Source organism: Phoenix dactylifera, chromosome 12, assembly GCF_051530095.1.
Source record: "Phoenix dactylifera cultivar Ajwa chromosome 12, Ajwa_hap1_PhDact_Kaust_v1.1, whole genome shotgun sequence".
NCBI classification, from domain to species: domain Eukaryota; kingdom Viridiplantae; phylum Streptophyta; class Magnoliopsida; order Arecales; family Arecaceae; genus Phoenix; species Phoenix dactylifera.
The window spans coordinates 26337889-26355754 of NC_143201.1; the positions used below are offsets into that span (position 1 = coordinate 26337889).

Below are 17866 nucleotides of genomic sequence, written 5' to 3' on the forward strand. Positions count from 1 at the left end.
ACACAACTATTTCTTGGCATTGTCAAATTATACCCGCTGAAATTCTATATTGGCGGTTAATAGTGTTGGGTTTGTCTTGAATTTGAATAGCCCATCATTGTACAGAGATTTTCTTGCTATCATGAATGCCGGAAAAGACAACCATAGCATTTATAAAATGTTGGCAGACAAAGCAAAATATAGCTGCCAAACCCATAATTTTTTTTTGCATAAGTTAAAATGTCTTGTTATAAATTCCAACATGAATTTATTTAGCATTTTATTAAAATAAAAGCAGAATATAGCTTCCAAATCCATAATTTTCCCTGCATATGTTAAAATACTTGGTTATAAATTCCGACATAATGTTACGTGGCATTTTGTTAAAATACCAGCAATAGAATTATTGGCATGTTATGCACTCTTTACTAGCATTTTTCGATCAACAATAGTTATTGATATTGCTGTAGTGGTTCTTTTTTGGAGACATTGGAGATCCGATCAAGAGGAATCTTATGGCAAGCAAAAGCCTTGCGGATCACCATACTAATCCAACATAGAGGTAGAAGATAGAGTTGAGCACACATTTTCATAGTAGATGTCTCATTGGGTGTTTCTGGAAGTGACAATAACACAATTATTATTATTATTTCTATCAAAGATAAAGCCTAAATAGCATTAGCAATAGTGCTAGAATATAAAATTGAGCTATATTCAAGAGGGCACGAGAAAAACTAGCCCAGTCTCTTGAATGAAAAAAAAAAGAACTCCTTGAAGAACCAAGTAGTAGCGGTTCGCCTTCATGAAATATGAATCATTGAAATATCAAGTGACATTGAACAATAGTTGACCCTTAAAGTATCCTAACGATAAGATTTTTTACATTCTAAAGCATGGTTATTATAACTTTGTCTCTGTTACAAATAATTTATCTCATTCATTGATGGGTAAATCTAGTTACCTCGATAGATTAGATGAAGGCCAAATTTTTTTCTAGATTACCATCAAGAATAGATTTCCTTGACCCAATTCAAACAATTCCAACTCATTTATCCAACTTATATTTGAAAGTTAGGATCTAGATTGAGTTGGAGGATGAAATGATTAGACTATATTTAAGTTAGGCAAAGCCTAATCTATTCATACGAACTATGACCCGATACTATTAGTGGTTGTTGAACATATATTATATATTTGAACAAAATTAGCTACGGTTCGATTAATCTTTAATAAAATTATAATTAATGTTTTCACTATTACCTATTTTAGATATTATAAATTATTTTTAATATTTAATATTTCCTTTTATTACTTAAATTATTTAATGAAGTAAGAGGATTTGTATAATCGATTCTAACTAATTTAGGATTAAGTCTTAATTGAGTAAAGTTAAGCTAAATTTTATTATTGAAATTATTAAATTTCATAATAGGTGTAATTGTTCCCCCTCCTGGCCTAACCGGAGGAGTGAGATTATTAATTTGAGATTAAGTCTTCATTATGGAATCCAACACTACACGGCCTCCACTGCATTCTATAATCGGCTTTCCTGAGTAAAATGCGAATCGGATTAAAAACCGGATTGGTTGCCTTGCTGCAAACTTGCAAGTGGCATCAAAGCCATGGACCCACAGACAGCCGAGTCACCTGTACCTCAAGCGAAAAAGGAAAGCTAAACACGTACGGTTCCGTCTCATCTTTTAATTATGCGTAGAGAGCACGGAGAGTCACCTGACCCCGGTTCAACTTGGCAACCCTGTCCCTGCGGATCATCGAAACGAGTAATCCAACCGCGGTCACTGGCCGTACGGACTGCCACGAAAGGCCAAAAGAAGTCTTCCACCGCGAGACATCGTATTGTAGGCTCAACAAAATTACCAACGTACCCTTACCCCACACGTGAAGTAATCGCAACTGATCGCCAAAACCCCGTGGTCCTCATCGTAATACCACAAAGGGTCAAGGGTTTTTTCGTTCATAAGAATTATAATCTATCCGGGACTTCCCCGGACGCGGCCGTGAGTTACAATTTTATCTCGAGAAACGAAATCCCCTGGAGCTCGCTCTCCCTCGTTCGCGAAGCCCGGCCCCTCGCGATTTCCGTCTTCCCTTCTCTTCCCCCTTTCGCTTTTCCCTCTATTCTTCGATTCCGATATCCTTCGGCCGCTTTGCGAGATACTGGTCGACTTTTTTCCGATATCCTTCGGTTTCTGATCCCAAGGCGAGCCTTCTCTGCGGCGAGGTTGGATTACGGCAAGTACCGCAAGATTTCGTTCTGTTTTGCGGCGGAGCCATCCGGACATATTGTTTCTTTGACGAGGTTTGTGCTGGGGTTTTTATTCGCGTTTTGGATTTTCGATCCAGATTTTGGAATTAGGGTTTTGAGGTTTGGACTTTGGTGCAACATGCCGCGGAGCTCCGGTCATAGATCGCACAGAGACCACAAGTACGGCGAGCGGTCGGATTCCGAGGAGGGTAGGAACTCGAGGGACTGCAAGGAGAGGGTTGAAGAGCGGGGCGGTGGTTCTAGGTTTTCGAGGGATCAGGAATCTGAGAAGCGGAAGTCCTCTTCTTTGCCGCAGTCATCTCAGGGGAAGGATCCGAGCGGTGCTGGTAATGGGAATGTGTCTGTGGAGCATGGTAGGAAGAGGAAATATAGGGCAGAAGATTTGGCAGCGAGTGATCGGTGGAAGGGCGATCGAGGCAATGATGGCGTGGCCGATTCGGGGCCTAAAGGTGAGAACATTGGGCCTTCAGAACCGAAGAAGGCCGCAAAATCGAAGCTTTCGGCTGTTGATTCGAGGGAAAGGTCAAGCAGAAGGCGTGAGGGTTATACTGAAAGGTACGAGGACAGTAGCAGTAAGGTTGAGTCGACGAAGCGGCGATCGGAGAAGGATTTGAGCCGTGATGTGAGCCTTAGAGAAAGCAGTAGCCAGCACAAAGATGCAAAGGAGAAGGGGAGGGAGCGTGGATTAGAGAGGGATAAGAAGGTCCATGAATCCAGGCACGGGAGGTCCGACGATGCGGGGACTCGGAACCAAGGTGCTAAAACAGGCTCCTCTGAAGAGGAGAGAGTAATGAAGAAGGATAAGGAAATTACTGGTAAGATAACCTATCGCTATAGTATTTAGTTTTCCAGACTGTCTCGTGATTACCTTCTCTGACAACATTTGCTTGTTAGGTTGTTATACGACAACTTTTGTGACATCGTTTATTACTTTCTGAACTGGTATTGACATGTGTTTTGTGTGTCACATAGGTTTAAAATTTAGTCAGGCACCTTATAATGCACGTGCAAATGGCCGTCCAAATGAACATTTAGCGTGGATTAGGCATTAATCTGTTTTCCTTCGTGAAATTATAGAAACTGTTTATGATTTATTGAGCATATTACGTCCTTAATCTGGATAAGACTAAGTTTTTGGTGTGACCAACAAATCATGATAATTTTGGATTTCAGAGGATGTGGGACTCTTATCATGCGTAGAGTCAAGGAGAGTTCCTCCTTGGAATCCCCCTCGTTAGGGTCCAACCATGTTAATGCCTTTTTTAGTAGAGGTTTAGCATGTAAGCTTTTGAGGTTGAATTCTGATTAAGGTAATTATGGGAATTGAAAAGTTTGGAACATTGCGGCTTTTTTATATAGTGTTAGGAACTTAGGATTATGTTTAGAATTGTAGCCAGCAAAAATTATTAAAGCTTGCAAGTTTAGAGAAAAAAAAATCCACTAAATTCCACTTTTTCAATGAGAATATCTTAAGCAGATCGGGTGTGGGTCATCTGGACACTTGGTTTTTCATTCCCAATGTTAATTATCTAGAGTCTAATGTGGTTTCCATTGCAAAGGCTTCATGAGTTGTATGCTTCCATGTCACTATTCCGCTGTAAATATGTGTGTAGTCACATGATTGAGAAAATATATGCAACAAAAATGTATGAGGAAAGTACTATGATACTGATTCATAATAGAAATCAAGCTTTTTAGTCTGTGATTCTCATTGGTTTGTAAAGCGTTGCTTGTTAGTTGTATCTGTGGTAGATGGTGCAAAGTAGCCCTTAGTCGTAGTTAGGTCTATTTCACATTCTCTTGATTATTAGGTGTGGACTTAATCCAAGCTAAATCTTTTGTTTTACAACTTGTCAATTTTTGCTCTCTCGAACATCTTCTCATTTCTTGCAGTTCTCATGGAGATTACTTTAACACTCATAAAGTATATTTTTTCAGATATTTCACTCAAAGCTTGAGTTAGATGGAATTTTTGCATGGGGTTATTTATAGTCATTCCCTGACACACTATGAATTGCTTGATTGGAATTGCTATCAAACGCCTGACCCTGTAACATAGTGTTAGTCTACTTCACTTATCTCTTCCTATCCTTAAATGGATCGTCATAGATGAGTTCTTGTAGGTATCAATCCAAGAGCCAGATGGATCTTGTAAAGAACTTTAGTTAGCCATATCAAACATTGGATTTCAGGTTAATCCCTATTAAGAGGGAGCGCAAAGAATAAAAAGTACGGATGATTTCTTCATTCTTCCTTTGTTAAACTCTCCTATTTGCTTCTAGATAATTGTGGAAATCTTGTTGGAACTCTAGGGAGGCAAGTTCAGTAGTTTCTTTTTTATATAATATCTTTTAAGGGCTCGCATAATCACTCTATTTGTCCACACTTTTGTATTTGAAGACCTTGGCATTTCTCTTGGAAACAAGCAAAAAGATATGGGTAAAATGCTTCGTGTGGATACTGAACTTTGTTGATCTTCTGAAAACCTCTCTATCTCAATTTTCCATGTCAAATCCTTTACCTGTTCAATTCAACATTTCCTACTCTTGGATTAAGTATTATTGTCATTATTTTATTTCTATCGACATTAATTGGATGTCAGTATAATTTTATAATATGAAGTCATAATGGGCCAGTCAGAATATTTCCATCTATCTTAATTGAAACTTGATATTTCGACTTTTTTCACCCTCAGCCAGGTCGACAGACAACATTTTCAGGTTATTGATTCCTTAGTAGTCTTTTGACCTTGTGTCGACAGACAACCTTCTATCTAAAACAATGTGTAGAGTAGCTTTTTGCAATAATCAGCTAACTGCCCTTACCCTTTGACAAAATCAAAGCCCCATAGTATTGTGAGCCCATGGATGATCAGACTTCTTAGTCTTCAAGACCAACTATTTTCTTTGGCAGAAATGTCTAGTTGCTTATTTATGAGCAGAATATTTGGGTTTCCTTGCTTGCAGTTATAGTTCTAGCACTTGCTGTTGGTTGTTGTGGGTGAAATGACACTCGTAAAGTTTATTGATTAGCAGTCATCATGATTTGTAATTTTATTATTATTATGACATTTCGTTTAACATTTTCTTGGAGCTTCTGGCGTTCTACTTTTTGATAGCATTGTTATGTTGCTTATAAACCTGTATTCTACTTGGACCTTCTATATACTACACTTAAACTTGAAACATGGATGGGAACAATGAACCCAGAGTCTGTTCAATGAAGTTTGCGATATTTTTCCTCACCTGTGCTTGTCCCTTGGACTGCATGCACTAGCTACATTATTAGGGGTGATAAATTTTTTTGTTTTGATGATTTCATGTAGTGGTTCTAGTGCTTTACTGGCAATAATAATTTTCTTGTTTTCTTTTCTTTTCTTTTCTTTTCTTTTTGCATATCTCATTTCTTGTCGATATTTTATAGTACTGTCAAAGTTTAACAAGGATGAGATATACATTTTTTCTAGATATGGTAAAATGTCTTATTATGAACATATTATTCCAGCAAAATAGGGGGGTTCACGAGTATGGTCGCCAGGTGATGGAGAAGTCCGTTAATAATGTTTAAGGTAGTTAAAATTATATGGGGCTAAGTAAGTTTTTTTTCTCTTTGTATATATTGACAGAATTATCTTCTTGACTCTTTATTGAAAGCCTTAAAAAGTCAATTTGGTTGCTTAAGTAAGTTGAGAGCTCATAGGTCTACCTATGCATGAAAATTAATCTCATATGAATCTTTTTTAACCCATTTTTCTGTAAAATGATGAGCTCCTCATTGCTCTAGCTTGTAGGAAATTTAAACATATTATCCTTATCCAAATCAGGCAAGGATATAGATAATATTGGTCTCCATGGAACATTGAAAAAACCAGTATTTGTTGCAATTCGTAAGTTATAATTAAAAGCTTGTTTCTCTTGTAAAAAATGGTGATTTCGTGTAAATATATTTCTGTTCATAATTGTGGTTTCAATTGAATAACCGTACCCTCTCTTTTGTGTTCCCCATTTTGCGGTGTAAAGAAAATTTTTATCTATCTTTCTGTAAATAAGATTGTTAGATCAGATTTTTAGATCTGCTGAACTGTTCAGGAGGTGAAAAATAGTGATTGCCATTTTTAGTTCTTATGGTATTGCTCTTCAGTCATTTTTGAGCATTGCAAAGTATATATACGGCCAAGATGGAGCCAACTAGTATTGTTTTGTACACCAGCCTCAATATGATCTTGTAGTTAAATTTGGCTAGGCCAGTGATGGTAACTGGGGCGCAAGTCAAAAACATGAACTAGAGAACCCAAATATATTTTTGTTATTTTGACGACACGTGGGATTTAAATATGTTATTATGTAAGTTTTTTCTTTCTTCTTTTTTCCTCTCTAGTTACTTTGTTCATTTTGGGGCAAAAGCTCTCCCTGGCAATGAGTTGAATTGTCCTTTGACTATATGGTGTCTTGTCTTAGACTATGGCTATAATTTTATAATTAAATATGTTCATTCTTGCAGTTTAGGTTTCAGAGATAAAATGTGGAGTTGATTGATTAATTTCTTGCTTTTAGTTTTAAATGCATATGGAGATATATAATTGTTTAGATTGAGAAAAAGGGTGACGGAGGGCTAGATCGGAAAATTAGTATACAAAACCAATGATGTATTTAGTTATTGAAAAGGGTAGCAGAATTTTTAGAAAGAACCCTAGACAGCAGGAAGCCTAGATAACATTTTATCAGAAGATAAGAAAAGCATGCCCACTAGTAACTTTTGCTGTCCCTACAATGGAGGTCTATCTTGTGAATACTTTTTGAGCTATGCTGCAACTTTTTGTTAATATGTGCTATTTATATTCCTTATTTTTTGTCTGTTTGGATCTTACTGGTTTTAAGAATTGAAGCCCTGTGTATCGTGTTCCATTTAGGGATCATCATGGTATGTTATGTCATAGCATGCTGATTCTTGGCATGCGCCAACACAAAATGGTACACAAATCTGTCAAGCAATTTGCAGTTAGTGCATTAAGGTACATTATTTAAACTTAGACCAATGTTTAATTGTTTTATATTATTTCATAGATGTTTTGAAGAAATAATGCAGTTATTGATTGCTAAACAGAATCTACCATTGATAGTCATCCTTGCATCTTTATCTATTCTTGTACTACATAGATTGCATAGTTAGGTGATTTGTCATGCAAACAATTAAGCAAACAATACAGAATTGTACACAGAAGCATGTTTTAGATGATTTCCATGTTGGTGTCTTGAGAAAACCATGTATAGTGTTACTTTCGCTCTCATGTACTCCATATATGCACCAATGTTGTGGTAGACACCGATCATCACCGCCAACATAGGTAGCAAAAATGTACGTTATGAGTTTCGTATGGAGGAGGTAGCCATAGTGGTGGTTGCATATACCTGCTACACATCTAATGACCAAAATGTTTGAAATTGTCTACCCATGCAAGTCATTTCTGTATGTGGGTCACTGAATCTTGTTATGATTTTCAGATACATATGATGACAAGTCATCTATAAATAGGTATCGTAGATCCTTTGAGTTAAAGCTATGGATATGCCAATAGATATGCTGTACTCTCATTGTGTAACATATGATCACTAATGGATCTCGCCCAATTTGAATAATTTGGAGGTCCTCCATTATAGCTTCTGAGTCCATGGATTGTCTCCAAGAGGATGTAGATGACATTAAATTGTTGTGCCTCTCATGGCATAGTTTCTTCAACTTGCACAATTTCGAATTAAAGTGAGGAAAATCAACCCGGTTTCTTTTTTATATTTACTATTTTTTTAAAACAAACATGCAGGTCAATCCTCATTTTATCCTCCCCATTCTTTGTTGCATAAGCTTATACCATCTTAGCAAATTTGCTATTAATTAAATTTAGTGATTTTTTTTTCACTTGTTGCACTTCCTTTGATTTGCTCTTAGCTCTATATTTCTTAGTTTTTCCTTATGCTTACCTCAACATTCCAGTCTTCATAACTTTTATGTTCCTTCATCTCTTTCATTGATTAACATTCTGATCCATTCAATGATGTCAACATTACTACTTCCTTATAAAAATTACATTTCAAAGGTATTTGATGCCACAACACTCAAAAGTAATTGTTCACAACACTGTTATTTCCATTTCAAATTTACATGAAAAGATATGGTGGTTTGGCTTAAGGTCGAAGGGCAGTTATAGTTAAAAAGGTTTAGTTAGTAATGAAGTCTGACATAATTAATTTCATTTTTAAGTTTGAAACTGACCCTTAGATGAATCCCTGCCTCTCATCTGAAGCCTCTCTTTAAACCCCCAAGATCAACTTGAACCAGTTTAGCAGGTTTCGGTTGCTTACTGTTTTCTACCTCTAGTCTTTTCAAACTAGAGTATTGTCTTCTGCAGATCAGTTAGGTTATGAAGGAGGATGGTTAACTACGTGTGGATTCTATCTGTAACTCATTGTCAAGGCCTATTTCATTTAAAGATACTCACTAATTTTAAATTATAAATATCTAAAAGTGGAACCCTCCCCCAACCGGCCATCCTCTGTATCATTCATTTAGCTATGCTGGCATTTTGTAAGAGAAATAATTAAAGAGGCATATAAAGCAGACCACTAATTGATGTAGGGAGCATGTGGGTGTCCTTTTATATTGGTGGACTGAGATCAGATGTGCTATGTGATGCTGAGACCTGAAATGCATTGGAATGATCACATTGAGATCTATGCTTGTCTTTGGGGAATTATGTAGTGTTCTTTTTCCTTGCTGTGTTTCTCCTTCAAAAATTATGCTTTCGGGTTTTGCGGCTTGTGCATTTTTTGCTCAGTCACCTTAATAGAGGTTTAGGTTGGGCAAAAAATGGTTGACAAAAGGGCTCATTAATGTGTTAGACTTTGATTTATTCATTTCCATCATGGACCAAGCTGAAGGTTATGCTACTTATGAATAGGTTCCTGATAGGTCAGATTTTGGATCCTTATGTATTTTTAGATTTTGATTTCAATTTTTGTTTAAACAATAGATTTGAATTTAGAGCTGAACTTCAATTTTCCAGTTGGAATTAGGTTTGTTTGGCATCACTTTCACTTCTCTTATTTTAAAAATGGAAATTTTTAAAAAATATAAATATGATAGTGACTGAGGCAGTGATAGTTGTGGTGGAGACAGTGAAGGCGAATGGTTGTAGCAACAGAGGCAGTGGTGATGGGAGCATCAATAATGTGGTGGTGGTTGTGTTAATAATGGTGGTGGTGAGGCAGAGGTCGTGGTGGTGGCCTGGTAGAGGTCGTGGTGGCGGCAGTAGTGTAGCAAATGTGTTGGAGTTGGTAGTGGGGCGATGTTGGTGGTTGCAGCAGTTGCGGTGGTGGAGACGATGGTGGTGGTGGTGACGGTGGCGGTGGAAATAATGGTGGTGGCAGTGTGGATGATGGTGGTGGTGGTGGTGGTGTGGATAATGATGTGGTGGTGGCAATGGTGATGTTGGAGATGATGGCGATGGCGATAGTGGTGATGGCGATGGTGGCGGCAATGGCGGCATTGATAGCAGCGAAAGTGGAGGTGGTATTCGAGGTGGTGGTAAAAGATATTTCTTGTTTATGAAAATAATGAAGTAAAATTTTCTTATTTTTATTTTTCCTAGAAATAATGAAAATAGTTTTTGAAAATAGAAAATAAAAATAGTATCACTAAATATATTTTTTGTGTCGGTTTCTATGATTTTTTAAAAGAAAAAACAATGAGAAATAATGCGATGTCAAATTGATCCTTATTTTTTTTTCTTTTGTTTTTTGGGGGGGTGGGGGTGGGGGTGATGGTTTTTGTGATTGAGATTCTTTTCATCTATCCTTTAATGCATGTATTGAAGAGAGACATATAGGGAAGTGATGCCATTGAGGGCATGAATATGATAGGCTTCGTCACTCTTTTGTGGATTTTTCCTCGATGCTAAATATTGGATCCCATGAACCTGATGATATATTGAATTCAAGATGAGAATCAATCATTAAAATTTGGGATGGATTTGGATTTTTTTTTTCGGGGGGTGGGGGCGTGGCGAGGGGAGGAGGGCATGCATCTCTAAACCTACATGGACTATTATGTTTGGGTCAAGGTATTTTCTCTACATCATTTTCAACCTTTTAGTGTGCATGTGGTTCACCACTTATTTTTAGAGAGCGTGATTCTGCTGATGTCTTGTTTTTTTTTTTTTTCTGCTAAATTAGGAAAAGAGAAATTTCAATGAAGTATATAAAAGTTAAGACTTAAGACTATAGTGGACTGATGGTCTTGCATGATGGGTTTTCTGTTGACTGTTTTTTTTTGAGGAATTTCAATTTTTTAATTTAGGTTGTAGTTGAGTAATGGAGAACAGAAGATATTGAACTTAAAGTTGTTTTAGGCTTTAAGCAGGTCAATAATTCAACTTGTAACATAGTATAGCTTGTGCAAAAGGTGTATTTTGGTAGAATCACTTTCAGCTGAAGTACGAAGAGCTTATTATGCCAATTGAAACTATCGGAAGAAGATACTGAAGGAGAATCTCCTTTTCAACTCCTTTCGTTAAATCATATCATTCTGTCCACTGTTCCCGACTATCACTATGTTTGTTAGGCAAAAGCTTTAGATGAAATTTTTGTTAACTTGTTATACTCAAGCAATGATTCAAATCCTATCAGACATGTGCATCTCGGTTTCCGTGGAATGGCATGCCACCACCTCTTCTCGCCCCAGCACTTGATGGTGGATGTCCTAGGATGCATTGAACGGGAAGCTGGGGTGATGACAGGACAGTCTCGTCTTGACACATGGAAGGGTCCCCTATCTTAACGGCCTGTAGGGCGCCACACCGGGACTTGAAGCCTTGTACTCAAGTCCGGATATGTAAATCTTGTTAATATAGGTCATGATGACTCCATTAGAAAAGGTATATTAGATTGGCTGAAAGCATATTTGGATCTAAATCATGATAACAAGTGTCAACATTGGTGATTTAATTTTTCTCTTTTATAATTTATTTTTCTTATGAAATTCTTTTGTTTAAATTGATAGTTAATATTGCCTTATTAAGACTGCAGTACTTGTGCTATTCATTACATGTAATCCCATCATGTGTAACTGAACTTGGGAGGTGGGGAAAACACAAGAGTTGCACCACCATGGAAGTGGCATTGCTTGGTAAAAATCTCAATAAGGCTTTAAGGATGTCATATATTCGAGTATGTGAAGGGCCCAAATAACTTTTAGTGACTTGAAAAAGCATGGACATGGTGATTTTTACACTCAGCCTCTATTATTCTGTTGATGTATATAATGGGTATATTAATTAGAAAAAGTCTCTGTTAGTATGTCTGTATGCAACAGTAATGGCACAGAGGCAAACCAATTTAATAGTAGGTACTTTATATATTCATAAATTAGTTGTTAACGCCCATTTATCTTTCATTCTCTTGAAATCTTGGAGTTTTTTGTATTGACGGTATCAAATGAAGCATTATTGATGATGGATAAAGATACCTGCTTGGAACATATATTTTCTTTTGTTGCCAAATAGCTGTCTGTTTAATATATGCATTTCTTAAAGGATTAGTTTATATTATGTCTCTCATCATGTCATACTATTTTGAATTTCTATAAAATAAGTTTACTCAATTATTCATTAATTCCTGTTCATGTTCTCAAACATCCCACTTTTGTGATTTATCATGCTCTATCAGGGATGCAATCTTGTGCAATATTTTCTCTTTGCTTGACAATAAGGCATTTATTACTATCCTTTTCTTATGCTTCCAATTACTTTTTTATTAGCGCTTGCTATGTTTAATAAGTCTCTTTTTCCTAGACAGTTACAGCAATGTTTTTCCCCCCATGTAATCTATAGGCACTTGCAGTTAGATTGGGTATGCATTTTAGTTAAACCTGGTAAATTATGGAATGGAGATGTGCTACAAATTTTCATAATATTTCTAATGTAGTCCATCAGCAGCATTTATTAAGTAATATTTTTGTCAACAATGATCAAGCATTGTTTGTTCAATTATATGTTTCATTTGTTTTTGGGTTTCCAGAATGGCAAGTACAAGGTGAATTGCGTAATGTTGAGCTAGAGAAGGAGCTTGAGAAACGTATTAGGAGGAGGGGAGATGGCTCTGGTGATAGAGATATATGGCAGGGTGATGGTAGAGATAGTGATAATAGGCGATTATCTTCAAGAGATGATCGCCCCAAAAATGAAAGCTATAAAGATGAGAGGCACAGGGATGAAAAGCATAAAGATGGAAGGTATAAAGGTAAATACAGGGAGGATCTTGACAGGGATCAAAGGCATCGAGATGATGGACACCGAGATGAGCACTCCTCAAGGGATCGTACTAGTGACAGATCTGACAGTAAGCGTCATAGGGATGAAAATAGGACTTCAGAGAGTCGCTATAAGGAAAGTAGGCTTCAGGATAGTGATCATGGTGGTTCTTATGTTGAGGATTATAGCAGCAGACATAAAGATTCATGGGGAAGAAAAAGGTCATTTGACGAAAATGATGCTTATGGTGACTTGAGGCCTCGAAGTACAAACAAGATTGATTCCAATCGGAGCAATAAGCGGCCAAAGAGTTCTTCCGGCTCCAGTGTTCATGCCATTAAGGATCAGAGCAGGTATAAGCATTTTTATTTATTACATGCTGTTTACTCCCATTCTTGGTAGTGTCCATAACCTTTGGTCTTCATATCCAGTAGCTTCATCTCAGTGCCTGTTTTAATTCATTCTTTTTGCACATCAGAGTTTCCTTCTTCCCTCCCTCCCTCTTCTCCAGCCAGCTGATTTTTTGACCATCTGGAAAGGATGTGCTTGTATGATGGAGATACCTTATTGAGATGGACACCTGTATCTCTAGCTTCTGATGAGTCATCCCCTGTCGATGTTGTCTCCATTATTTCCATGGATCTCTTTAGTTTTGTTGATTGCCTGCTTGTCTCTCTGGTGCTTTCTATGCCCGTTACTCATGTGTGGTGCTGTGTTCATTGGTGATGTTCTGAAGTTAAAGGAAATGTTTTGAGTTGGAGATAGTCTTTCTCTAGGAGAATTTGTCAGATAGTTGATACTAGAAGTGTATAATGTGCTTTCATCTTTATGTCTTTCAGGCGTAGCTCAAGGCAAGCGGAGCCTACACACCAAGGCTTGCTGTTGGGAGAGAGAGATCGCCCTAGTGCACCTTCCATGGGAGATCTTGCTGGTGTTTCAAGAGGTTGTGATAGAACTTCTGATTCCCGGACTTTGGAGAAGGCCAAAATGAAGGTTCACATGAATTCAGGTGACTATCTGGTTGAAACAGCTTCACAACATGATAAGATCCGACGATCAGATGGTCAAACCCAATCAATTCGGTTAACAGAAATATCGCAGTCCACAAATGATCAATTTTTATATAGAAGCGGCACAAGGCATAGTCTTGATATTGAAGACGTGGCCAAAAAATGCAGTTCTTACATGGATAAAAAAGATTATTCCACTGTAGATGGCAGAGAGCGAGAGTTACCATTGAAGAACCTTATTATGAATAACTATTCTCGGACAGAGAGCAACGAACATGTTCCTCTTGGTCCATCTTTCAACCGAAATGGCCATTTCCCTGAAAGTTCACCAGTTCATTATCCACCTCCACCACCTATCAGGAATGGAGTTGACAGTCCTTTAGTTTTCGGTTCATATAAAGATGACAATAGATTTCATATCGAGGAACGTAAATCTAGCAGCCATTACAGAAGAAATAGTGATCTCATTACTGGGAAAGGACATGGAAATGCTTGGAATGGTGCCCCAACTTGGCCATCTCCAGTTGCTAATGGTTTCATACCTTTCCAGCATGGGCTGATGCCTCCTGGATTTCCTTCAGCTATGCAGCAATTTCCTCCTGCATCTCTATTTGGAATGAGACCGCCTATGGATGTGACCCATGATGGTGTTTCTTATCACATGCATGGAGCTGCTGGTCATGTCCGCCCATTCAGGTGGCACAATCCAATGGAGGATCCAGGTCCTCAATTGCAAGGGTGGGATGGAAGCACTGGTGTACTTGGTGATGATTCCCATGTCCATGGTAGACCAGAATGGGATAATCAGAATAGATATCTAATGGGCAGCAGAGAGTGGGGGATGAGTGCTGGTATGTGGAAGGGACAAAATGGAAATTTGAATATTGAGATTCCTCAGCCTCAGAAGGAGCCAGATTATTTAAGTCATTCACTGCCGGATGAAGGTTGGACTAGGCAATCTGGCAACCAGTCTCGCAGTGAACAGGTCCTTTCAGAAAGTAATGAAATCAAGCGATCTAATGATGCACCTCCTGCTAAGAATGCTGCTGAAGTGCCTCCAAAATCTATATATGAAAAGACTCCCATTCCTTCTAAGATAGCAGAAGATGATTGCTCCCGTTTTTGCTGTAATTACCTTTCTAAGCTTGATATCTCAGTTGACCTTGCCTCCACAGAGTTGTATAAACAATGCATAACGCTATTGGGAACTAGTGACAATGGTGTATGTAATATTTCAAAGCATGGATACCATCAGGTATTTACAACATTTTCTGTATTAAACAAAAATCTATTGTTGTGTACCTTCATGTATAAGCTTATGTACATGTTGGTGTTGATTATCAAATTTTTTCTGTTACAGAACATTAATGATGAGAATAAAGTGGTAAAGAAGAGCCCTAATAACATCTTAAGTTCTCTGTTTCCTGCAAATACAGAGGCTGTTTTTCAGGTATATTTGTGCTCTCTGTGGTGATCTTTGCTATTTTTACTTTTGTTTATGTATTCTTTAGGCTTTGTTCTTGCAGGCTTCTAGTTTGCGTGCACATAAACTGATACGCAAAAACAATTCAGAGCACTGTATGGTACTGAATTTTAGAACTTTAGAATTTAATACGGGCCAAAAAAGGAGGTAATTCAGTTACCTGCATGTAGGCATTTTTTGTCTGACACCCCAACCATGTGTATATAAACTTTTTGTTTTGTTTGAAATGGTGGGATGAAAGGTAGATTTAACCATTTAAACTCATTGCTTTTTGGTAGTTTAGGGTTCCTTTGCCTCTTCCACAGTAAGTGTGTGCGCTCTAACGTGTACCACATGCCCATATCATGAATTTTTCCGTATGTCTGTTTCCATATTGTAGATGTTATCCTTGTCAGTAAGGGTCCCATGAGTCAAAAGCTTCCCTATCAAGGTGGCTGTTTGGTTGTCTAATACCCAATTTTATGAAAATATTATTGAGGACCATAAATTTAAGATGGGTTCATTAATAACCTTGTTGGGAATGCTTATCATGAACCCCACCTTTTCATAAATTGAACATTGTAAAACTTGGTACAAGTTTTTTCTAAGTTCTGAGCTCCGTGTTTACCATCATCAAAATACTCGTGGGAATTCAAATATAGTATTAAAATAACCTGGATCCTTCTATTGGTGGGGGAATAAAAGAAGAGTGCATCTCTCCTGTGAGAGCAGACTGAACTGTGAACCTAATAACAGTATCAAATAGTTGCAAAGTATTCTGTTAGTGGCACGAGTTTACCTCCATGGTTTGAACTGTGCAGAGAGCCATGTCATTGTATAAGAAGCAGCGTGAAATAGCAAGAGAAATGTTCCCTGTTGTAACTGTAACCGACTCCTCAAGAGGAGAAAAAGATTCTCCAGAAGCTTCTGATGCAGATAAAGTGAAGGTGGTTGATGATCAGCTCCCTGAAGAATTGTCGTTGGCAAATGCTAATTCCTGTAAGAGCACAGAAGAAGGAAGCAATTTTATTACTGAAGCCAAAGATAATGTTCCCGGTGATGCCGAGCAACAGCAGGACACTAATGCCGATGCACAAGGTGATCTTTCTGGTGATGCAAAACAACGACATTCTGATGTCATTTCTGATGCTGTTGTTTTTGGTGAGGGTTCACAGGCATGCGATGTTGTAATGCCAGAGTGTAGGGTAAATTTAAACCGGATACCTATTTCTCCTGGAAGTACACATTGAAACAATTTCTGTTCCATTCTTTTTCTGCAATGCCATGTCCAATGTGGATCATGGTGCTCACCTTTTGCTTGCATATGTTGCATTAATCATTGTCCAATATCTGCACCCCCCCCCCAACCCACCCACAAAAAAAAAAAATGGGAATTCAGTTCCATTTAATTGCATCCAATTCTTAGGGGAAAGTCTGTTCTGCTTTGTTATGGTATAAAAAGCTGCAGTCACCAAGACAGGTCCTAGGAGAAATGGCATGAGAAAAAAAAAACACCTGCTAGACTTCCAAAATTTGCATAAATATCAGTCATATGAGGCAGAAGGCCCGTTTTCTGCTTTGCTCTGTTTGCAGCTAAGAGAAAGAGGGCTGCATTGTGGAGGGAAACTGAAGATGTGTTTCTGGTGATGGTAATTGTGAGGTAAGAATGCTCCAAGAATTGTGCTTATATCTTGGTTATGGTGTTGGCTGTTTTAAAGTACCATATTCTTTTAGGATCAGGTATTTAAAAGCATTAATTTTAATGATGAGATGAAACATTGATATTTAGGAAGTGTGATTATATGCCTCCTGCTGCCTTTGTTTCTTTCTACTTTTAATCGAGTAGGTAATTGAGGTTACTTATTATGTTAAAAATTAAATAGATATGTTTGTAAGCAATTTTTATTTTTATTTATTTTGATTGATATGCATCGAGATATGTTAGTAGAAACATGATCTTAAATGATGGTTGCTACAACATCAAGAAGGGCTGTGGTAACAGCCTCAAGGGAGCTTCAGTATTGTTAATAACATGTAGTAAATTAACAGTTTTAGCTTGAACTGAAGGATGTAAAACCAAACTGTAATCCATTGGATAAGATCTTCATCAAGTATAAAACAGTTTTCTTTGTTGCGGCATTATGTGGATGGAGAATCAAATTCAAATCAAAAGCAGCTAGGGATCACTTCTGAAAAAATGGAAACTTAAGCAAGAAATTCTTCCATATTTACAGGGTGCCTAGGTATTCAATAAATCAACTAAACGACTGGCCTACTGTATCTTATATTTGATGTTACATTATTTGCTGTGTTGATAAAATAATCACTCCCCCATATTCATGTTGAAACTAGCAAGTACGCTTTTCCTACATCTTCCCTGGTTGCGTGCCATGGAATCTATGAGAAGGTCCCATTGTCTGCCCAAATTCGTCTGTCGCCCTCCTTGAGTTCTCCACGCTCCCGGAGAAACCTTCCAATGGCAGCCTCATGGAGACAAGTCATCTAAAGGAGTGCCCCCGAGCCGAAAACCACCTCATCTTTTCTATGACCGTCTGCTTCACAACGGGGTTTATGCTTCTTTCTCTGGGGATTCCGAAGTTGCAAATGCGCAGTCAAGCCTTTCATGTGTCTGATCAACCGACGGGAGAAATGTGGAAGGCACACTTTTAAGAGTTCTCCCACTTGATATATTCTCTATAGGAATACTTTATCACTTTGTTATTTTATTCTACTATTGTATCCAATGGGATGCATCCCATCATATTGTACATATGTACATATATGCACATACGTATGTACATATGTAACAATTTATATAGATAATCAAT

General features: G+C 37.7%; 1 protein-coding gene across 2 annotated transcripts; it reads left to right on the forward strand.

Annotated features, from left to right (window-relative positions):
* The first annotated feature begins 1982 nt into the window (after positions 1–1982).
* Positions 1983–16304, forward strand: LOC103705485 (uncharacterized). Of its 2 annotated transcripts, none has more exons than XM_088709416.1 (5): positions 1983–3081; positions 12334–12919; positions 13406–14831; positions 14937–15026; positions 15103–15869. In XM_088709416.1, the coding sequence occupies exons 1-5, from the start codon at positions 2385–2387 to the stop codon at positions 15208–15210; spliced, it is 2907 nt and encodes a 968-aa protein (XP_088565542.1). In that variant the 5' UTR covers positions 1983–2384; the 3' UTR covers positions 15211–15869. The 2 variants fall into 2 exon arrangements, with proteins under 2 accessions (XP_088565542.1, XP_008787471.3); XM_008789249.4 differs by having other exon boundaries at positions 1984–3081; positions 15860–16304.
* The last annotated feature ends 1562 nt before the right edge of the window (positions 16305–17866 follow it).

What these genes read in the sequence shown, in the direction of transcription:
- LOC103705485 (XM_008789249.4), top strand. Translation starts at nt 2,385, where the DNA reads ATGCCGCGGAGCTCCGGTCATAGATCGCACAGAGACCACAAGTACGGC. An exon ending in GCCATTAAGGATCAGAGCAG is followed by an intron (nt 12,920 to 13,405) that starts GTATAAGCATTT and finishes TATGTCTTTCAG; the next exon opens with GCGTAGCTCAAGGCAAGCGG. An exon ending in ATACAGAGGCTGTTTTTCAG is followed by an intron (nt 15,027 to 15,859) that starts GTATATTTGTGC and finishes TGAACTGTGCAG; the next exon opens with AGAGCCATGTCATTGTATAA.